The sequence below is a fragment of the Halichoeres trimaculatus genome, unplaced genomic scaffold, assembly GCF_033239565.1.
Source record: "Halichoeres trimaculatus isolate MK-OKI-2021-1 unplaced genomic scaffold, fHalTri1.1 fHalTri1_scaffold_17, whole genome shotgun sequence".
NCBI lineage: Eukaryota > Metazoa > Chordata > Actinopteri > Labriformes > Labridae > Halichoeres > Halichoeres trimaculatus.
The window spans coordinates 2,252,796-2,277,182 of NW_027437195.1; the positions used below are offsets into that span (position 1 = coordinate 2,252,796).

Consider the following 24,387-nt stretch of genomic DNA (forward strand, 5'->3'; position numbering starts at 1 on the left):
AGACTGTGTCAGGAGACATATTTTCAGACTTAGAGGACTTACATTTGTAGAAAAAATAGATTTTAACAAAAAATCCCAATTTAATTTTGTTAAACAAAAAATTCCTGATTCTACAATACAACCGTTTTTTTCTTCCACTCCTAGGCCATGTAGGGTATGACCATGCTCAGTCAGAATTTGGACAGTAGTACAAAGTGAGGTATCCACTATTTAGTGAAAAGGGAGTGATATCAAACACATCCTTTGAGGTCCAGCTGGGCGTAGGTAATCCACATTCTATTTTTACAGAATGGGCTAGAGAAGATCACTGGGACAGGAGGTGGTGCACATAAACTGTCTAAAAACAACATAGCTGTCAAAATAAAACAAAGCATGTCAGAACGTACTTATCTTGACTTCAACAATGGACATAATGAGTGGAGCCAGACCAGGAGTCAACAGGTTTGAGGTTTTACAGCCCAACATAAATGAAGAGAGACTTATCAATGGAGTGGGAAGAGCAGGAACTCCTCGGTCTGTGACTCCAGGAGCAGGACTGCAGATGTATCTGGTGTTTTTGAGGAGTAACTCATCCAGCCAGGCAGTCCTCTCACTTACAGTTTGTTGTATGGATGTGTGATAAATCATGCTTCCTCTTTCTCTCATCCTTTTCTGCCGTGGTGGAGCACGTCTCTTCTCCAGCCTGACACCAGAGGCCCTTATGTGCCCAGGTGCAGCCTCGTGATGGTTAGCATGTCTGTCTGACCCTGTCATTCACACTGAAACCATGCCCACACCTCCCAGTACAGAGATAGAGTAAGGAACCAAACATGGCCACAGGAATATTTCTCTGTTGCTCACTGAAGGTGTAAGGTGAACTTCATAAGGCTGGAAAAAAATATGATTTGAAGATTTGAAGACAGGCTGTTCAACCATGACTCCTGTGTTTTTATTTAGCATCATTTAAGATTTAGATTATACATTTTTCCTCACAGATATCATGTTGTTTTCCTCACCCTCGTATTGTGGGTCAGCAGGGTTTGAAATAAGGTTTGCTGTGTCCTGTTCTGTTTGAGAGCTCAGATAATTCATTTTTATATTTTTGTTTTAAAGTGATTTGTGTCTGAATGAAATGCCCCGCTGCAAACCTGAGGCTAAAAATACTCGGGCATGGAAAAGAGCTGCTCGCAGAGTGGATGAAGAGGGATTAATGCAGTTTATTTTTGCCTTTTGGCTCCCAGCTTCTTAATCCAGGCCTGATTTCAAACATCTTACAGTCTGTTTGTGGATATTTACTCAACTGTTCTGGATGTGAAAGCATTAAATAAAAGCTATGACGCCTGTTCCTACGGCCCTGCAGACTCAGATTACACCAGTTAACGTTAAAAGTGAACCCTCCACCTTCTCACTGCTGAACTTTCTCTGCTCAGACACACTTTAACTATTTTCTCCTTCCTCCGCTCCTCAAAGTCTGTGCTGTTGCGTGATGCAGCAGCCGGGGACGTGATGAAGAACAGAGGAGTCTTCATCAGTGTTTGAAGTCGTGTTTGTAGTTCAGCGCAATGTGGAAACTCAAAAGTATTTTTAGGTTGTGTTTGCATTTCCTGTGTCATATTTCAGCCTAACAGATCACTTTAATGAGGATCTCTACACAAACCCACCTGCAGACTCACCTGAGGATCTGTGCTTTACACGTTAAGTGATGTTCTTATCCAGTAGAAGAGGGTTAGCTTCAGTTTAGTTTAGACAGCTCACTCTCAAAGGAAGGAGTGTTAACTATAAATATGAAAAGTTTCAAAAGTGAGTTCATGAGGAGGAATAGAAAATTTAAAAAAAGAATAGAACTATATTGTCATTGTAACAAGTACAATGAAATTGAAGTCACAGCAGCAATCAAGAAAACAAAAGTCAGAAAGTGTATAGAAAGTGCAAATAGCTCAATAAGAAAAAAGATGATGACAGCTTGTCCATTATTGTCCAGTCAGCCAGTCTCCACCTCCACAGGGTCCAGGACTGAGCTTCTTCAGCAGTCTGTTCAGTCTCTGTCTCCTGGATCCTTTGAAGATCCTTCGAAGATGAAGCTCTTCCAATGTGGTGTTGGTGTCTAATGTTAGCTCTGTTAGCCATGTCTGTGAATAGCATGATGCTACTTTGCCCTCTAGCATTCTCTCTGTTGCTGGGTTAGCACAGCTAGCTCGTCCATCTTATTGGACATAGATCTTACATTCCCAATTACGATGGATGGAAGGACAGGTCCATGTCGTCACTTCTTAGCTCACACCTGAGAACCAGCACAACGTCCTCACCTCCTTCTCCTCATCTTGTGGGAAGACATCAGGCCCTACACCAGTTAGCATTGACATGCTACAGGCTGCTAACAGCTGGGTTCACATGTAAACAATGCAGCCATGGCTCAGTCCGAACATCCAGCATTTAGATCCATGTTTAAAGAAAAAGGAAAGCAGAGTAGCCCCTCTGTAAGGTTTGAGTTTGTCTTCTGCTCAGTGGTTGTTTCTCCAACCCTCAGACTGCACCGCTCTTCCCTGCATTCACTGTTTAATCTCTGAAAACATGATTTGTGGAGTCTGTTTATTTACAGTGGCAGGATCTGTTTCTAAACTCGTCAATAATTCAGCATAGTCACGTTTCAATTCATAGCTGTGAGCTTTCATTCATGCTGATGATTATGATGTGTGTGTTCTGGGGGATTATGTGTTTATGTTGATGTAAATTCTGACAGTCTAGATGAACTCATCATTTTGAGCCTGAATAAGGGAAACAGCACGAGGTGAATCTTTACAGGCTACAGTAAGCTGCTCTTTCCCCCTGCTGATTATTTTGCTCGTCACTGTGTGTTCAGTGAGTGTTTACAGCATCAGCACTGTTCTCACTATGTGTGTGTGTTTGTGTGTGTGTGTGTGTGTGTGTGTGTGCAGAGTGACAGTGACAGCCGCCTGTAACATGGACTTCAGCCGCTTCCCTCTGGACTCTCAGACGTGTTCGCTGGAGCTGGAGAGCTGTGAGTTCATCTTTTATTCATGTTTCTAAAAATGAAGCATTTAGAGAGTTGGTGGAATGATCTGAGCACACAGCGATCAGAGAAAGCACTCCAAGATTTATTAAACCTCTGAATACTCAACAGGAACAGTAGTCGCTTCATAATTTACTCACAGTAAAGTCATGATATCTGTTAACTTACAATGTCCTCTCAGAATAACATATTTCAGTTTTAACAGGCTCATTTTTAAAGTCTGCATGTAGCAAAGGGGTCCTGTAGAGAAACCGGCATAGTTTACCAACCCCTGACCGACCCCCTCATCAAAGTCATTTGCACAAACTCCATCATCAGATTCCTCACTTTACTTCAGCGTGTCATATCTTATATCAATGTTTTATTTAAATAAAGATTCATATTTTAGCCAAATAGGAAGTAAAATATGCACCTCCACTGCAGTAGATGGCGCTGAAGACCTACTGTGCTGTATGTTGCCCATAGACTGTAAAATGAATATAATCGCAAAGAATGGTTAAATATTTTATTCCTAAACTTGATGATTATGGCCTTGATGACATCACTGGTTTCTCTCCATTTTTGGCTTAGTCAGTTCGAAATCATCTAAATTTAGTTTTTACAGTGCAGTTGACTGAGAGCATCGTAATCATAGTAGCTTTTTAATGCAATATTAGTAATATTATGAGGACATTAATTACACCAATTGACGTTCATCAGTTTCACCAACTGACCACGTCTTTCAACCATCCTTTTTTTTCAACATTAGTTTAATGTCACAGTAGTTTAAGCGACAAACTTGATGCACTTTATGTTTTAAAGTTAAGTGTGTACGTTACTGTGCCTTTGATTTTCAGTATTTCAGAATTAATAACATAGAAAAGGTTTCAGTGAAATTGTTTTTGACTACATTTTTCCTTTCAATTTTGATTAACATTGTAGGATTTGCAAAAACATTTATGTTTTTTCTTAGTCAATATAACAATACAAACATAACAATATTGTGACATTGTGATACTATCGTATCATGACCTGAGTATAGTGATGCATATCACACCATGAGGTTCTTGCCAATACTCACCCTTAGTCCGTGCTCCACATGGCATTGACTAGCTGTCTATGCTCCACATGGTATGGACTGGCTGTCTGTGCTCCACATGGCACAGACTGGCTGTCTATGCTCCACATGGTGTGGACTAGCTGTCTGGAACTTCATCCCAGAGTCTGTTGCTTGTATTAGCATTTCAAATAATAAAATATGCTACCATGCTAGTTAACCAAACTGATAATGAATTGTTTTAATGTATAATGCAATGTATTTATATAGATGGATGTTGATTCAAAACTACATTCCTTAAATTTTGTTCATATTGAGGGTGAATCAAGGTTGATTCATTGTCAGAACTGATTGGAAATTCAAGTTTTTTCCATGTTGATCACAGCAAAAACCTACAATGTTTTTTCAATGTCTGACATCAGTGTTGATCCCAATCCTCAGCCTGACGATAACACAATGTTGATGCAATCACTTTTGCTATCTGGGCTGGATAGTGCACTCACACAGACAGTCGTGCTTCAGTCGGAGTGTCAAAATGACCAAAATGATGCTGAAGAGATGTCTGCAGCAGTCGTGTCAGTTCCACCTCTGATTTTCAACAACAAGGTCGAGCAAACCCAGGTCCCCTGGGGATGACTCACACAGATAAAACAGAACTATCTCCCACAGATTTTACTTTACCTTTTCAAAACTGTGGCATCGTGGGATATTAGTACCAAGGGGGGTCAAAGGGTGGGTCAAGTACCTGAAAGATCCTGAGGAACAGAGAGACACAGCGTTCTGTCTTTAAAGCTTTTTTTGTTTCGGAGACATCAAAGATAAACTCAGGAAACAGCAGCACACACCAGAGGCCACAGCACACAGCTTCCACACACATTTAAGATTAAACGCACTGCCTCTGATGTTTTAAACTCGACTGTGAACTAAGTACAGCTTCAAAAACACCAGCGATTTTCTGGGAAGACATTTGGGTATTTGAGGGCGCTATCAGGCAAAACTCAAAGACTAAAGAGCAGGGAGATAAAAAGCTGTGCGCAAAGACTGAATGCGAAGGTAAAGAAGGGCTCACAGGAGACGGCCAGACTTCTGATTTTTATGATTACTTTATGAGCAGAGAAGAAGAGAAAGGCTGGAGGAAGAGTCACAAGGTTATCAGACTGTTTTTGAGGATTTCAACCACAGGCGTGTTCATTTCATCCTTTGTACCAGCACTGGCCTTAAAAGAGAAGCACTGGGTTTCTTCTGGGTGGTCACAGCTCTCTTATTTCTTCTTTCAGTGTCTGTTCCAACTACATCCACAGATTAATACTACTGACCAAATCACTCCCTCTGTCCACCCAGCAGCACCCAGGACAAAAAGTGGTATATGGCATGCCACTTGCAGCTGAGTGGCATATGCCAGTTCCCTGGTGGCATGTGCCAGTTTGGAAACTGGTACACCACTTCCTTAGTGGCTTATTCCAGTTTGAAAACTGGTATGCCACTTTTTTAGTGACTTATTCCACTTTGAAAACTGGTATGCCACTTTTTTAGTGGCTTATTCCACTTTGAAAACTGGTATGCCACTTTCTTAGTGGCTTATTCCACTTTGAAAACTGGTATGCCACTTCCTTAGTGGCTTATTCCACTTTGAAAACTGGTATGCCACTTCCTTAGTGGCTTATTCCACTTTGAAAACTGGTATGCCACTTCCATCTGGGATATGCCACTCACCTAAGGCTGGTTAATTCTGTTTTCTAATCCCAGGTGCTGCTCTAAAAACCTATAATTTTCTGCAGTTTAAACTTTATGAAAATAACACAGTTATTGATCTGATTTAGTGGTATCCTTGTGTACAGAGGATGTAATAACCATCTTAGTTGTTTGCAGAGGAAGAAGCAATGCTCTGCATTCTATTCAGTCAGACTGGATACGTTGGCTAAGCGAGGCTGGGCTAGGATAGGCTAATGCTAACCAAGTAAGCTGATGAACTGCAATCAACTGCTGACTGTTATATTGATCAGAGGCTGCAACTTTCAGAACACTCAGTTACACTGTACAAAAAAAGACAGCAAAGGTACAGTTTGGCCATTAGAATGTAAACTGTTTTCTCTAACACGTACATGTAAACAATATCCAAAACCTACATTACACATTCATTTTCATTACTGCTAAAACTATACCATCAATAAAATCAAAATACAAGACTCAAAACACTAAATATATGTCAGTCCTAGACAAGTGGTAAACAACTGATCAAACTGCTATGCCAGTTTAAAATCAGGAATATTCCAGTAGGGACTGGTATATTCCTCTTAGCCACAAGTGGTTGGCCAGACCTTTTTAACTGAGGCTAATACACAAACACACTCACTGACACAGAAGCCTCTGGTGTTCCAACGTAAAGTGTGACCCTGTTAACTGGAGACAGTCGGCCCACAATCACTGACATGTTCTGCTGAAGGTCTCCAGTTAGCATGGACACTCTTTGCTCCAGAACACCTGTTGCTTTGTAACGGTCGTGAACTCAATTGAAGTTGACTCAATCACAGAACAACCAGACGTTATTTATGCTGTTTACAGTTTGAATCCAGAGTTTAAAGACCCATAACTCACCTGAATGAAAGGAGCTGAATGCTGCTTCTGTAGGAGACAGACACCTGATGACACTAGAGGTTCTGCATCTGTTAGCACATGTGCATTAGCATGATTTTGCAGCTTGTCTCCCCCTGACATCACTTCTGTTGTTGTGAAGCTCTGTTGGAGATAACAGAGCCTCTCATTCCACTCTGACGTCTCTTCTTTCTTAGACGCCTACACGGATGAGGACCTGATGCTCTACTGGAAGAGCGGAGACGAGTCGCTCAGCACTGACGACCGCATCTCTCTGTCACAGTTTCTCATCCAGAAGTTCCACACGACGTCCCGACTGGCCTTCTACAGCAGCACAGGTACACACACAGACACACTTGACAGCAGGTGGTGGCTTTTCACAAATGTGACTTCTGGAGCAGATTTGACTTTATTCATGAGAATTACTACAGGCTCACACCAGCAGATGGCAATTTGAGTATATCTAAAAAACCACTGACTGTAAAACACATAGACTTAGTGACTGTGACATCATCCATCTGTTTGGATGGTCGATGGTTGATGGTCACTGTGCTGAATCCTTTCCTTGCTCCCATTGGGTCAGATGATAAGAAGTATAATACTTACATCCACTGCTTACGCCGACGACACACCACTCTACGTCCCCATAAAACCCTGTTAAGCTGACTTCTCCTCCCTGTTTCCATGACACCCAAAGCTGGATGTCTTCCTCAGTCTCAGGTCATTAGATCAGTAACATCAGACCTGGACTTCACCCCTTGTGTCAGAGTTGAGGTTAGAAACCTCGATGTCCCTCATGTCTGGAATGTTGTACCATCTCGTTTCCAGCAGCTGTAATTAATCACAAATATTAGATTCTTTCCTCGGTTCTCTGCTCAGAAAAGGTCACCCGTGCTTTATGACCTTTAGATGAACTCTGTTCAGACATGAGTGGGGGAAACATTCAGTGGCTTCAGCTCTGACTGGATGCTGCTGCTCAGCTTTAACTCATCGTGAGCACGTGACTCCTGTTCTTGTTGACCTTTACCGGCCAATTTTCAGTTTCAGAGTTGATATTTCAAGATGTTTGTTTTTTAAAGCCATATGTAGACAGGCACAACCTAAAATTTGTGACCTCCTGACGACTGTTGAAGGTTGTTTCTCTATGTTCCTGATTCTCAGCTTTAAACCAGAGGTGATCGTGCTGTCACTGTTCAGGCCCTTAACTTTAAAGCTCTCTGCCAAATGATCTAACGTTTGTTAGTTCTGTGTCTAGTTATACGTCCTTATGAAAAGTTCTTTAATTGTGGAGAATTTTCTGATCTGGTGAGTTTTTGAGCTCTAACATGTCTTTTTTCTGGTCGTTTAATTCTTTGCTACCACTTTTTAACCTGCTTGCTTTTAAATCTATGTATTATCATAGATGAACGCCTTTAGCTTTCTCTCTAACTCCTACAGCGTGCAGTCAGGTCTGTGCCCTTTATGATGCAAAAGTCATAAGTTTAGTATCTTCAAAATGAAGTCACACTTGTAGTTTCTGCTGTTTCTTCAGACAGCCTCCAGTGGACACTTGAGGAACTGCTTTTTTTTATCCCAGTTAGTTTTGGTCTTTTTTACCTTTGATTAAAGAGGACAGGGCAGTGGATAGAGCAGGAAACAGGGGAAGAGTGGGGAGTGACATGAAAAAGGTGCCACAGGCTGGATTCACACCCAGGCCACCCGCCTGAGGGCTTACCTCATGGGGTGTACGATATGGATTGCAAGGCCACTTTAACACTTCCTCTGGGTTCATGTTTTTAAGACAGACAGTTTCCACTTGGAATGGAGACATTAAACTATCCACCCAATGATGAAACAGGATCTAAAAATGAGCAAATGCCAAACCAAGCAGCGTCGCAATGTCAGGTTGTTAACTGATCCAGTGATCATTTCAGAGCAATGGATGGATGAGATTTCTTGTAGGGTAATACTATCTCTGCCTGCACAGAACAAGATCTGGAAGGTGAGTCAATGTGGACTGCTTTTACGGCCATATGTGGCGTCAAAGGAGGAGCTTATTCTGATGAACCTACTATAAACACTGATCCTTGTTATCCCCTTTCCACTAGCAATTGTTTGATGCTTAGTTGGTTCTAGTCACGTTCCTCCTAAGAGCCAGTTTGTTTTTCCATCAGTAAGGAGCCAAGTTGAACTATGTCACTGCGTCCCCGCAAAACGTCAGTACGTCACTGCATATGTCGCCAGGCTTAGCTGTGGATTCTCCGCATGGGGGATGGCAACAAGATGGTGCTAGGAGCGTTTACAAAAAGACACAATTTTTAATCTTCATTCCTTGTGGTGGTTGTGACATTATTTTTCCTGAATGTCAACAAGCCAACTGCATGCAATGCTGCAACAGTCCACCTCAATCTTCATCAAAATTCAGTAATAGTGCTAAAAAAATCACAGGAGCTGAGTTATAGACTCTCTGACTCATTCTCCCCCTGAGGGCAAACAGGAGAAGGGTCAGCTTAAGTGCACAAGTGTTCCCTGAACAGATAAGTTTTCAGACTTTTCTTAAAAGTAGAAAGGGACTCTGCGGATCGTATAGAGTTAGGTAATTCATTCACCATTTGGGAACAACAGAGGAGAGGAGTCTGTCTAGTGATTTGGAGTCGCCCTGGGCTGGGAGCACCAGGCGTCTTCCACAATCAGAGCGTAGTGGACGTGAGGGAGTGTAGACCTGGATGAGGGACCCCAGGTTGGCAGGAGCTGTTCTTGTTAATGTTTTGTAAGTCAGGAGAAGAGCTTTGAATTTGATTGGAGCTGCTACTGGAAGCCAGTGAAGAGAGATTAACAGCTGGGTGATGTGCTGTTTTAGGCTGGTTAAAGACTAGACGTGGTGCTGCATTCTGGATCATCTGCAGAGGTTTAAATGTACACGCAGGAAGGCCTGCTAGGAGGGAACTGCAGTAGTGGATGCGTGATATCACAAGGGCCTGTACCAGAAGCTGTGTGGCCTGTTGTGTCAGGTAGGGTCTGATCCTCCTGATGTTATCGAGGGCATATCCACAAGACCGTGAAATTGAGGCCACATGTAGCTTAAAGGTCAGCTGGTCATCAACCAGGACACCCAGATTTCTAGCAGAGTTTGTGGCACAAGTTGATTGAAATCAAGCAGGACATTGATCTGTAGTTGGACGGAGGAACAAGCAGGAAGGACTATAAGCTCAGTTTTGGACAGATTTAGTTGAAGGTGGCGTTCCTACATCCATGTGGAGATATCAGCCAGACACACTGATATCCGAACTGAGACAGTTGTGTCATTAGGAGGAAAAGACAGGAAGAGCTGAGTGTCATCAGCATTTTGTGGGTTGGGGGATGGGAATGGGCAAGGGCTTTTAACCATGCAAAGCACTTTGTACTACATTTTTAATGTATGAAAAGTGCGTTATAAATAAAATTTGATTGATTGATTGATTGATAACAGTGGTAGGAGAAGCCATGAGAGCGGATCGCCGCGCCAAGTGAGGTGGTGTATAAGGAAAAGAGTAGGGGACCAAGCACTGAACCCTAGGGTACCCCTGTTGATAAGCCATGTGAGTTAGACACTTCTCCTCGCCATGACACTCTGAAGGATCTGTCTGTGAGGTAGGACTTGAACCAGGATAGCGCAGAACCTGAGATACCAAGCTCAGAGAGTGTGGAGAGGAGTATTTGATGGTTTACTGTGTCAAAGGCAGCAGACAAGTCAAGCAGTAGTAGGACAGAGGACTGGCCAGTAGCTCGAGCCAGTTGCAGTGATTCTGTGACTGACAGGAGTGCAGTCTCAGTGGAGTGGTCGCACCAGAAGCTAGATTGATAGGATCAGGTTGTTTTTCAGCAGATGTTCAGAGACTTGGTTATAGACTGTTTGCTGGAGTATTTTTGACAGGAAAGGCAGTAGTGAGTCAGGCCTTTAATTTTCAACCTGGGCTGGGTTGAGATTTGGTTTCTTAAACAGTAGGGTGACCCGAGCTTTTTCAAAAGCTGTGGGGAAGAGCCCAGATTCCAAGAAGGAATTGACAATATGTGTGACTGCAGGTTTGGTTATGGGTAAAATGGTCTGCAGGATGCTGGTAGGTAAAGGATCAAGAGGACACGTTGTAGGTTTGGAGTTTCGGAGAAGTCTGGAGACCTCCTCATAATCACAGCATTGCAAGGTTATATATTGAAGAATAAATGTGTCAAATTGAAAAAAGATATATGTTTAATTTTTAAAGAAATTAATATTTTTACTACATAAACACAAAAAAGTACAGAAAATCGGTACCGTTGAGTACCGGTACTGACTGCCAGGCACCGGGCATCGGTATCGTATAGCTTCAAATGTAAAAGGTACCCATCCCTACTGGACTGGAACTAGCACCAGCTCGGTCCCGAAGGGGTTAGTTAAATTAAACTTTTAACAAACTAAGGTTCAGTTTGAAGGAATACTGAAAGAAAAAAATCTTGGTTGGTAAATCTGAGAGGAGTGAAATGAGTGTGAATGCAGTGAACACTGCTGTAATTTTATGGAGCAGATTAAAATCCTGACTTTGAAAGGAAAAACTTTAGCTGATTGACAGAATCTGATATTAGTAATCAAGGCAGAAAACACTGGAACACTGATAAGGATCAGGGGCAGCTGTGTCTTTAGCTGCATCCTCCTGCAGAGGATTAGGATACAACCTGAAGTATCAGCTGACTGAACTCTCTGAGGTGAGATGTCAAAGCTAGAAGAGCTTCCTCGTCCAGCTCTTATATTCCTAGAAAATGTCTCATCTTGAAAAGTGAAGCTGCTTCCTGCTGTTTTGGCTCAGAGTTTGATGAAAGTGGTTTGTGTTGGTGTGTTGCTGCTGCAGGCTTGTTTCTGGTGCATGGTGTGACAGGGGTATCTTTCTGTTTCAAAGCAGCCTGTGGATGGTCTGTCAGTGCTGTTTGTTGTTTTAGCTCCAGAGCTGTAAGGGTTAACGTGGGATGAGATTATTCAGAATGATAAATCTTGGAGAACACTTAAAGGTCAGCGATCACTGATGCTCCCTCCCTCTCATCACATGTCTCTCTGTGTTAATCTGCAGGCTGGTACAATCGACTCTACATCAACTTCACGCTGCGACGCCACATCTTCTTCTTCCTGCTGCAGACCTACTTCCCCGCCACGCTCATGGTGATGCTTTCTTGGGTGTCCTTCTGGATCGACCGGCGGGCGGTGCCAGCCAGAGTCTCCCTGGGTAAAAACAAAAATCTGGTCAATCACACTTTGAAGAGATTGTGTGAGCCTGAGGAGAATCTGCAAGTGTGTGAAATGATGAAAGCTGGCAGTGACACAGCTCCTCCACCAGGAAACACACACACACACACACACACACACACACACACACACACACACACACACACACACACACACACACACACACACACTCTCTTCTTTTGAGTTATCTTCTGTATCGAGGCGGTTGCTGTACTTGTCAGACTGTCTCCTTGCTGTGATCCTCTCAGGGCTCGTCGCGGCGCTCTGATTAGATTCAGCTCTTCTGATGAGATGCTCTCAAACTCACTCTGACAATTCACACATCAGATCTGTTTTCTCCTCCTCTTTGTGCATTTTATCATTTATGCAGGTAAATAATTCCACATAAAACATATTTGTTGCAGCCAGATGGCTCAAACATTGCTCTTTTTGAAAGCTTTGTTTGATACTTCTACTCCAGCTTTATCACAAGATTTCTCCTGACACTTGAGTTAGAAGTATTTCCCTGCATAAAAATCCTCATTTAGCGTCACTGTCTTCTTATACACCTCACATGTCAGAGTGTACTAGGGCTGCACGATTAATAGATTGTGATCCCTATTTACAGGTTTACATAATCTCATTTCTGAACACAACGGTTCCTAAGCATTTTGTTTCACAGGCTGCTTTGTAAAGAAACACTCCCTAAACGCAACACCACCGCTGCCTTCTCCTTCAACCAATGGCAAAACATCTTTACAACACGTGAGCCTGCTGCTGCAGCTGCTTACTTTACTTGAACGAATTGGGAGCAGCCGGACCTCGCGACCCCAGCTAGCTTAGCTTAGCTTAGCAGATACAGTTTCCTAAGAAGTGTCAGATTCAGGGTTTCTGCATTAAGTTTTACAAGAGATGCACTGAGACATTCACCATGTTATATACAGACTTGATCAAAATCTTAAGACCAGTTGTAAAAATTGACAGAATATGCATTTTGCACATTTGGCAAAGTAGAGCTACAGAATGCAAATGCAAGAAGGGGGAGTGTGCCAGAAACATTTAGAACTTGTACTTAAAAAAATCCTGAAATGGTTTTTTATCAGCTGATCAAATGTCAAAGACCACAGATAAAGATAAAATGTTCATTTCCTGTCAGCATTCACACGGTCATGTCCTCCTGATGGCTAAAGCTGAGAAGCTGTCTCTTCTTGAATGTGGTCAGAGCGTCGAGCTGCATAAACAAGGCCTCTCGCAGCGTGCCATTGCTGCTGAGGTTGGCTGCAGTAAGACAGTCATTCTACATTTCTGAAAGATCCTGAGCATTATGGAACAAAAAATTCAAGTGGTAGACCCAAAAACATTACACCTGTGCTGAGCCGGAGGATCTGATTGGCTGTGTGTCAAGACACAGGGCGGTCCACCACCCAAATTAAGGCTCTTACTGGAGCTGACTGCAGCACAATAACCATAAGACAGCGTTTGCAGGAAAAGGGTTTCAAAAACAAGAAACAAATTCAAAGACCTCGTCTCCTTCACACCACAAAACTGCCTGTTTAGACTTTGCCAGGGAGCATCATGGGACATTGAAAGGTGGAAAAAAGTTTGATTCTCTGAGGAGAAAAAAAATCACTTTGATGGTCCAGATGGCTTCAACATTACTGGTGTGACAAGGAGATCCCACCTGAGATGTTTTCTACCCGGCACAGTGGAGGGGGTCCATCATGATCTGGGCTGTTTCATTCAGTGAACACTGGAGCTTCAGGTGGAGCAGGGAGGTCAAACGGCGGCTGGTTACGTTCAGATGTTGCAGTGGGCATCCTTCATGACTGAGGACCCTGGTCTGTGTGGTAACAGCTGGTTTTTAACAGGACAACACTGCAGTTTCATAATGCTGGTTTGATGAAGGACTTCTTCAGGGAGAATAACATCACTCTTTGGACCATCCCGCATGTTCCCGTGATTTAAATCCAATAGAGAACATTTGGGGATGGATGGAGGAGGAGTTTATAAAAATGACCATCAGGTCCAGACAGTTGATGCCCTTCATGAAGCCATCTTCACCACTTGGAGCAATGTTCCCAAAAGCTTCCTGGAAACAGTCACATCAAGCCCAAACCAATTTTTGAAGTGATTAACAAGAACGGTGGAGCTACTTATTACTGAGTCCTACTGAGAAAAACTTTTTTTCTGGTTTGGAGAGTTATTTGTAACTTTTTGAACAATGGTCTTAAACTTTTGATCTGCTGATAAACAGCCTATTTCAGTTTACTTGTTGTTTTCAATAAATTACTTTTTCAAATTGCTTTTTGTTACACTTCCCCTTCTTAATTTTGCATATTGTAGCTCTACTTAAAACCTTATTAAGAGCCAAATGTGCAAAAAGGTCAATTCTAGCAATTTTTCAACTGGTCTTAAGATTTTGATCATGTCTGTATCTCCTAATGCACCTAAAATAACAGAGAAAAAATAGCACTGGCTTGTTGCTAATGTATATGGTAAATTGCATTGATATGCTAGCGGTTAGCATACATCGATAAAACTTCGGTTTTAAAGCAGAATATCATCTTTCACCACAAAAACATATCACAGTTAGTCTTAGTAATCAATACTGACAACTCCAATTGTCAAATTTAAGGAGCAACATCCAGTCAGTAAAAATGAAGCCTATGCAGAAGTGCTAAAAGTTGTGGTTCATGGAGAATCCGCTTGAGGCTGACTGTAGAAAGAAACGAAGTCACGTACAACCCAGCCATAAAAACAGACTTTTACAGCATTAAAAACATATTTACAGCCTGCTTCAAAAACAGCTTGGGTCTAAAAAGCTGATTTCACTATCAGCACACTCTATGAATCTTTTTCCTACTCAGCGGTTTAGAAGTTATTAGGATCGTTTGATTGTCCAATCAGAGACAGAGTCCAATCATATTTATTAACTTATAAACTCAATAAAATGTTGACACAGAAAACCTGTAAAGCTGCTTTTGTTACTCAGAAATCTACAGGATGAACTGATAAGGATATCAATAAAGAATCTGATTGATAACCAGAATCAATAAGGGCATTGGAATCACTAAAATCTTATCAATACGCATCCCAACTCCTTCACATAATCACAGAGAATCAGAAAGAGACCAGATACACTTCTTTGTCCACAGAGGGCGCCAAAATCAGCCACTCCTCATAGCTTCTTTGAGCCAAACTAACCTGTGAAACAGATCTGACTCACTGATCCACAGAGTGAAGGTGTGAACAGCCCTCTTCCATATTTAGCACCGTCTCACCTGCAGGTTGTGGTACCTCTCCTGTTAGTGAGCTGCACAGGTAGCTTTATTTCAGCTCAGTCAGGCCATGTTGCGTCATGACTCTGGTAATAAACTCAGAATCAAACAGACTCTTGACCTGCTGTGTGTTTTGTGCGCAGGCATCACCACCGTGCTGACCATGTCCACCATCATCACCGGAGTCAACGCGTCCATGCCTCGGGTGTCCTACATCAAAGCTGTGGACATTTACCTCTGGGTCAGCTTCGTCTTTGTCTTCCTGTCTGTGTTGGAGTACGCCGCCGTCAACTACCTGTCCACTGTGCAGGACCGGCGGGAGCGCAAGATGAGAGAGCGTGCACGGTCTCAGGTTTGTCTTCCTTCTTTGCCTTCCATCTGTCAGAAAACTTCCCGCCTGTCATAAAATATTTGTTTTATTGCTCCACTCATGAGCCAGATGTCTGTGTATCAGAAAATCAAGGCTCCAGAGGTGCCAGCCAGCCAGGCTTTAGTGCAATTTTCTCTTATAAGAGCATCTTTCAGGGGACAAGCACAAAATGAGCAGCAGTGCAAAGAGAAACCACCAAGAGCGAAAAGAGTGTGATTCAAAAGTTTAAAATTGGCCAAACACGACGTTAAAGCCCTGAAAGGCGTTTGGTTTGAATCAGGCTGCTGAGAAAGAAGATCTGGCTCTGCTTTGGGACAGATGAAGGAACCCAGAACATGTTTTATTTAAGTCCCTGAATACAGACGTACACGCTTACACTGTGAAGTCCCAGGTGAGGAACTTTATGATAAGTGTCCTGCAGTAAGGATAACACACAAAAATGCATCACAAGAGACTTAGAAGATGCATTTTGGTATCTGATTTCTATTCACTATCAGCTTGTGCATTAATAGTTTTTTGCATGTAGGACTGGGTTTCCCATTTGTCAACATTTGGGCTGAAATGATTCCTCAACTAATTTGAGTATTCAATTGTAATTTTGTAGTTCTATTACAAAAAATTATCAAGGAATTTCTTTCACCTTGAGGAATTGTAAATATCTTGTATTTATTGTGACTATAGATAAGTTTCGGTTTCTCTTCTCTACGTACGCTCTTCTCACTCACTTTGCTCATCTCCTTCCTCCTCCTCACTTTGAAAATGTCATGGGAGTTTTGACTCTAGTTTGACTCAAATCTCGTAAAACTGCGTACAACAGAGAGCAAAGAAGCCAAGAGTGAACTTTTATTCCTTTAAATCACATTATCAGGCGCTTAACTCCGTGAGTATCCTAATCAGTATTCCTCATGTATGAATTTAGAGACCTTTCTCTATAGAGTAACACTGCACCTCAATCATTTCATATATGTCATACTCAAAGAAACTCAAAGTCCCAGGACCAGCCAAACTATGAAAAAAAGTCAGACTTATAGTCCAGAAAATACAGTACTTGACCCTTTTTGGGGTCACTTTTGCTGGTCCCAACCCAGGATAAAGGAGGAGGGTTAATATTTGACATTAAAAAAAAGAGGAGAGTCAATTAAAGAAGATTTGTATCTCTAAACACATGCAGTGTGTTATTACATGCTTTATATTTCTCCTATGGTGTTATATCTTTCTCCTTCAGTGTCCATGACAATTACATGTAAATAACCAAATTAGGTGATGATGTTATTTAGCAACTTATTTATTCTGTAAAAACAGCACTGTAGAGAGAAGAAGATGTCAAATTTATGGAGCTTGTCAAATACCAAATAGAACTGGATCCTCATGCGCTCTAATACAGCAGGGATAATCATTTAGGCCGAACACTGCAAAGACTCAAATTCTAATCGAGAAAATGTCTGATTCCTGTTTAAATGTCTCATTTCTTGTCAGACCTCGCTAAATTTAAAATATATCACCTAATGTCACTTGGTTTTTACTTGTTTATTGCTTGTTGTGCTTATTAAATTCTGATTCACAGGTACAGCTGTTGAGAAGTACTGAATGAGTTGGTAAATGATTTGGTAAACAAATCATTTAAGCAAATCACTATGCTGATATGATTCATATGATTCAGTACACTGGACTTGGGGTGCGTCTCAAAGCAATAAAGTTCCATCCTTCCTTCCTCCACTTGGGTCGTTCACTTGCATCTTAGTCCCTCCCACCAGAGATGATGGAGAGACACGAGGAACTGAAGAGAGGAGAGAGGATGGAGGAGATTGGTTTGTAGAGCAATGGGACATCCTCTCCTCTGGAGCGTCACATGAAGCGACTTTTTTATTGTTGACAGCATCAGCTGATCAAAACCTGCTCTCTGTTTATTCTGTGTGCTGTTTAGAAGCTCACAGATCACTTTACTGGTAAAAAGCGTAATTGTGAGATTATTTATGAACTATTTAGCCTTTATCTAGAGCCCATCTGATCGTGAACTCTGAAAGTTTTTACTATAACCTAGTTTATTGTGTTTCAGGAAGTTATTATTTATTAGATTTCAGTTTTCAGTATTAACTCTCTGTTTTATTGATTTGATGATGGTTGTGTTCAGTATTTCGTTCTTTAGACTCACAACAAACACTTTACAAGATTTATGACCTGTTTCTAAACAATCCTCAGTGCCTGTTTTCAGCTCGTCTTTTCTCTCATTAAACTCTGTTGTGTTTGTGAAGTTTCATGTAGAGAAGTCTGAGCTGCTGCAGCGTCCAATCAAAGAGTGATATTCCATATGAGGGCGTGTCTGTCAGTGAAAAGACTTCTTTAAAGCCAGCTCTCGTGCTTCCTCGATCATAGCTCCTCTGATCAGTCTCCTCCATCCTCTCTCCTCTCTCCTCCGAGCACAATTTTTGCTTTGGGACAGTTTTCAAAATGGCGACTGGGAAAGTACTTCTGGTGCCGCGGAGGAGATAGGACGGAGGACGCATGAAATTAATGCATCGAGACCCACCCTTGGAGTGGTGCTTCGTTTTCTTACTGTTGTATTTGTTTAGCTGAGTGTCTGTGTGGCACACACACACACACCACCACCTGTTGTTGAAGATGAGGTACAACCAACGGGTCCGTATTTCCATTTGTTGGTCTGAGGGCGGGTTTGAAAATGAAAATGCAGATGATTTTTCCCTTTTCGTTTGGATTATGTCACAAATTGTGCTTCTTGAAGTTGATCATGAAAATGTTATTTCTTAATTGCAATTTCATTGTCATGTTTGCCTTTTTCATTTGAATAATGTCCAACTTTAAGCAGATCATTACTTCAAAGTTGAAATGCAAACACCCTTTTCTGTTTAATCTGAATTATGTCACATAATGTGCAGGTGTAAAAGATGAAAATGATATTTCAATATTTGACATCCAATTTTCAAACAATGCACCTATACTTTTGTGTGTTTCCTTTGTTGAATTTTTATTTTCACATTTGCATTTCCATTTGAATTATGTCCTGATTAAGCTTTCTTATCCATGGACCTATGGACAGACACTGTTACTTTAGATTTAACTGTGATGAATGACCGACTCTGAAACTCTTCTCGCTCCTAAGAAGGCAAATGTTTCTCAAAAGGAAAACAATGTGAGACCATTAAAGTCTTTGTGTGTGTAAGCTGAACTTCTTTAGCTGCTCACGTATGAGTTCTGAACCAAAGAGAGACAATCAATCGAGATGTTAATGTCAGTAAAACAGGAAACAGCAAACTGGGAGGTTTTCCAGGGGGAGTTTGATTCAAAGAGACAGAACGCAGAACTCTGAATAAACTGATCCTTCTCTCTTTGCAGTCCCTGCCCTGCACCTGTGGCATCTCCCAAACCAGGACCATGACCATGTTGGACGGTACGTACAGCGAGGCCGACACCAACAGCCTAGCCGGCTACACCGAGGAGCCGATGCCTGAGGAGGAGCAGGAGGAGCTCCACGAGGTTCCTGAGAAACCTGAACACATGGTGGTCCACCTGTCGGTGAGCAGCGAGTCCACCAACACCAAGAAGAAGAAGAGCCTGCGAGCTCTGAACATCATCCAGAACACACACGCTATTGACAAATACTCCCGGATGATTTTCCCGGGGTCGTACATCTTCTTCAACCTGATCTACTGGTCCGTCTACTGCTGAGAGACAATCAGAGTCAGCACTGGGACCAGACAGGTTTTTCCTCAGACTGTTCTTATGCTGCATCACCGCGGTACTCTGGACTTCTAAAGAGTGCCGGATGTCTGGGGACCATATATCATGGGGTTGCGGGCCTTGGATGGCAACGCAGACTGGACATTCAGCTTTGGGACCAGAGAAATTCAAAGAGGAGCTCTTGTTTTTGTTCTGTTTCTTTCCTCATGCAGCACTTTGAATGTTCCTTAGCATACCTAGCTAAAATCATCTGATTGGTGTCTCTGAGCCACTGAGGCTGATCTCCTTCAGCGCCACTGACAGCAGGTGGAAAGCTCATTAACTTGACAGTTTGATGGGGAATAAACTTTGTGTGACTGGAGTTAAACCACCGTCTGACAGGGATGACATGGGAGTGAAGTGGGGGGGTGGGTCCATCAGCATCTGGTTTAGGTCAGTTTAAATCACTGATGGTCAGTTGATCTGTTCAGGGTCAAGATAACAAACTGAGTAATCCACAAGATACAAGCTGGGTTCAGAAAGTAAAGCTTGTTTCTTCTTCCGATGAACCACATCAGTCTGATGATGGGAACATTTGTCACTCTTCACTGGGTTAACCCTTAAACAATGCACAAATGTCCCTGTCATAATAACATTAGAGCTCCCCCTGGTGTCTGGCTGCAGTACAGGTCATCAGTCCTCCATCATGTTAGGGTCTGTGTCCATTAACTGCTTCTTTTTGAAATGACAGTGCCCATTACCGCAGCACTTCCCCTCCCCTTACACCTGACATCCACTAGATCTGTGTCCGGTCCGTCTCCTCTGACTGACGGCTTGAGTCACAAGACCTGAACTGAATCAGAGGATTTCAGATGGTTTTGATGTTGTCCTGGCGCCTCACATCCTGACATGCTCGGATGAAGAGGGCTCCAGCTCTCCAGAGCCAATCTCATGCACCTGTCTAGGGGGGAGGTGCATACAATAATATTTTTCTAAAAAAAAATGTGTTTTTCTTCCCATCCCCCAAAAAATATACAGGGTCAAAAGTTCCTAAAGTCAACAAGGTTAATTTCCTTTTTTGGGGGGGGGATTCGACTGTTTAACATCAACAGACTCAAATGAAAAAGCTGGATTCAGACAAAGGAGGAAGCTCAGAAATAAATTTACTCCCAAACACCATGACTAAAAAAGACTAAGGTTCAAAGGAAACAAGGAAAAACAAGGGTTAACAACAGAACACAGTCCTCAAATGACTCTGTAACTTGAGGCAGGGCAGAAACAAAAGGGGCGCTGCTGTCAGGAGGTCTGCAGACTCCACCACAGGCCGCCATATTTTAAAGTATCGCCAACAATAAGCGCTGAATCCATGCCAGCCAGTCATGTATCCCCACCTGTTGACACCAAGCGACAACCTCCAGATGAATGATATGACTCAATGCTGAAGTGCTAAAATCTGCTGTTCCTCCAGAGCCCACTTGAGGCTGGCTCTGGAAGTACAGGAAGTCATAAATACACCAAGCTAAAAAGAGCAGTTTTCACAGCAGTAATGAACCTATTTACAGCCTGGTTCAAAAAAAGTCTCCTGTCTGAATCTCTAATTTCACTATCAGCACAAACTTTTCAGGAGGTGACTTTTTTCCAGCTCAGCAGTTTAGAGGATGTTAATATCACAAGTTTGGCCAATCAGAGGCACAGCTTGGCTCACGTGACTGACAGATACCCTATAGCTGTTAATGTGGAGACTCAAAGCCAGCCTCACTTCCAATATGGCCTTGCCAGAAAATTTGCTTCAGAAACAGATAGATGACGTCAGAGAGAGTTCGGCCATAAATTTTACAGTCCATGGTCTGACATAGATCCACTCACATGACAAACTGCACACTCACTCACAAACACACAGAACGGATACAGGACAAAGATCCACACAAGCACAGAGCACTCACTCAAACACCAACAGAAGGGCACAACATACTTGAACAAATACAGCCACAGCTGTAACAGCAGGTTTAAATTCACACATTATTTAAACTGAAACCTATTATCTGAATTGTGACAGGGTGGAGACGTACTGGACATTGACCTGGTAGAAATCAGACTTTAGAAGTGACTTCAATAAGCACTGTTGGGATTTTTCTGTGTTTTTCAACTGAGAGGGCTGCAACAAAACCAGCAGACACTGACAGGCGCTGAACAATGAAATGCAGATATTTCATTCAGAAAATAGGTTTTACCAGCAGCAACAACAACAAAGAGAGTGAATAGATACAGGCCCTTAATCATCCCCCTCTTTTAGCTCAACCAGCACAGTTAAGACTCACTAATGTCACTAATTTTATAAGTGTTCAGTCACAAACTGGTCCGCTGAGAAGTTACTCCAATGAAGGCTCTTGGTAAGAACTTGGCATCACCAAAGTAACCACATCTAGTCCTACGCTACGGCTTATAGAAATACAACCAACAGCTGTGGAGAAATCTTACTCCATGCTTGATTTTCAGGTAAACAGACAGTCCCACCTTAAAGCAGAAGTGAGGAGATCTAAAAGGAGAATCAGAACTAAAGTGTTAGCATGAGTCCTTTCAGAAAAATACACTCACCGGCCACTTTATAAGGTCCACCTTGCTGGTACTGGGTTGGACCCCCTTTGCCTTCAGAACTGCCTTAATTCCTCATGGCATAGATTCAACAAGGTACTGGAAACATTCCTCAGAGAGTTTGGTCCATATTGACATGATAGCATCACACAGTTGCTGCAGATTTGTCGGCTGAACATCCATGATGAGAATCTCCCGTTCCACCACATCCCAAAGGTGCTGTATTGGATTGAGATCTGGGGACTGTGGAGGCCATTTGAGTACAGGGAACTCATTGTCATGTTGAGGAAAGCAGTCTGAGATGATTCCAGCTTTATGACATGGAGCGTTATCCTGCTGGAAGTAGCCATCAGAAGATGGGTACACTGTGCTCATAAAGGGATGGACATGGTCAGCAACAATACTCAGGTAGGCTGTGGACTTTAAACCATGCTCAGTTGGTACTAAGGGGCCCAAAGTGAGCCAAGAAGATCTCCTTTACACCATTAAACCAGGAGCAGCAGGATGGATCGTGTTGTTTCCTTTAAATCCAGAACGGACCATATGGATGTGGAGCAGAAATCCAGACTCATGGTCCAGTTTTGGTGAGTCCGTATAGGTTGTAGCCTCAGTTTCCTGTTCTTAGCTGACAGGAGGGTCACCTGGTGTGGTCTTCTGCTGCTGTAGACCATCTGCCTCAAGGTTGGACGTGTTGTGTGTTAAAATCTCTGTAGATTAGCAGTTTGTCAAATACTCAGACCAAAAACCACCTTCTCCTCCATCCTGATGCTCAGTTTGAACTTAAGCATCTTGTCTGCACTGTGTCTACACGACCAAATGCTGCAGAGCTGCTGCCCTGTGATTGGCTGATTAGACATCTATGTTAACGAGCAGGTGAACAGGTGAGCCTGATAAAGTGGACAGTGAGTGTAAAAGAGTGTAAATATTAAGCTCCACAGATGTTGGTGTGGGTAATTCTTTATATTTCCTCTCAGATCAGTCACATCCAGCGCAAATAATGTTTCCCTCACCAAGTCTGATTCCATTTCACTTTCTCCAATCTTATTTCAGTCTTGACGTTTTTTCCATTTTCTTTCATTTTTCACATATCCTGCTTTCTTCCCATGCTAAAAAAAAATGCAACCCAGAAAAGAGCTAAACTGATAAATCTGTGGGTGGAAATGTTCAGGTGCAGTCCATTTCTGCCAGGTGGAGCTTTTTTTCTGTTCTGATCCCAGTAGGACAGCATAATTCATGAATTTAAAGTTCATTTGTAAAAAGCAGCTCAGAGAGTGAAGTGTCAGAAAGTGTTTTTGAGGCTCAGAGCCTGGTTAAAAAAAATTAAACAGCATCAAAAACATTTCTATGTACACTCTGAGATGATCAAAAAGGAGAGGACTCAAGGAAAGAAGCACTTATTTATTCGTTTTAAAGAGGAATCCACGTTCAGCCAGACTGAAGCGACACTGCCAAGAATGTTTTCATCAGTCCTCGCTGCAGCAGGTGGTCACATGATCTTTCAGGGTGTTTCTGCTGATGGAGTTTTACAGTTGGGCCCAGAGTTTCAGTTAATTTCATGTCCAAGTCTCTTTCTTTTGCACAACAACTGGGCACAATGCTGATGGAGCCTCCTGATGAAAGCCTGCATCACTTCAGTTTCCTTTGGTGTTGGGAAGCGCACGAGTCCTCGAGAGAGAAGGAGAGAGCGGTCTCTGTTCAAAGTGCAGCCAGGACGTGGTGTTTATTTGAAGTTTGATTCACTGCTGTACGGTTCATTCATGTATTCCCTTTAGCAAAGCACTGCCATTGATGTTTGGAGCACAAAAAAATGTAAAAACAACTTAAATCAGCTTTAAGGATGAAAAGGATGCCAGCTGACGTCATCCTCCGACTCATTAAGAGCCATGTATTATGAACCTTGTTTTCTTTTTGTTGTTTCATCTGAAGGAGCGTCAGGAAAAGTCTGAATCATTCATGCCTATCATGTTTTATGACCACTTAAAGATGAGAGTGGGGCCACATCGTCCTGCTGATGTCTTAGTTTTTGCACCTCAGGGCCGCTGCACTCCGGTGAAATGTAAAAAAAACTCAACTGGACTCATCTGGATCTTTTCATTAGGGGGGAGAAATTTTGACATTATTACTGTAAATTGTAAAGTATCATATATTATCCAGGGTCACATGTGTATTAAGCTAAAAATATCAAAGCCAAATCCTGTCCTCGACTCTTTTTGACCTGAAAACGTGATCAGCTGTACTCCATTGATTCAGAGACGTTTGCAGCAAACATTACAGTTGAGCTTAAGAATGTAACCATGTAAAGTATTTATAAGCTTTTTAAAACTCTGTTTATTTTGTATGTGTGTCTGCTGCCGTTTATAAAATCAACCAAACAGTCATTTATACCAGAGGTCAGAGGTCGTCACCTGAGCCTTGCTCCACTAAAAAAATCATCACTTCTCATGATTTGATGAACAGTTTTCGATGTCCACACTAAAGATTCACCAGAACGTTTACTAAGTATGCAAATTTATAGAAGTTGTTCTTTTTCTGGAGGCTGTTCTGTCAGACATGGAGCGTGTTGTGGAGGTGTCCTGTTGGTTTCACTGTAAACAAAGAAAGAAAATAAAGACTGCTGGATGAGTC

General features: G+C 42.2%; 1 protein-coding gene across 1 annotated transcript in view; it reads left to right on the top strand.

Annotated features, from left to right (window-relative positions):
- LOC141806807 (gamma-aminobutyric acid receptor subunit rho-2-like) overlaps positions 1-24,387 on the top strand; it is a 73,494-nt gene extending 49,107 nt beyond the window's left edge. Inside the window, 5 exon segments of the mRNA XM_074692487.1 lie at positions 2,916-2,998; positions 6,836-6,976; positions 11,696-11,848; positions 15,269-15,477; positions 18,847-24,387. Of these exon segments, the coding sequence (XP_074548588.1) occupies positions 2,916-2,998; positions 6,836-6,976; positions 11,696-11,848; positions 15,269-15,477; positions 18,847-19,179 (919 nt within the window). The 3' untranslated portion in view covers positions 19,180-24,387.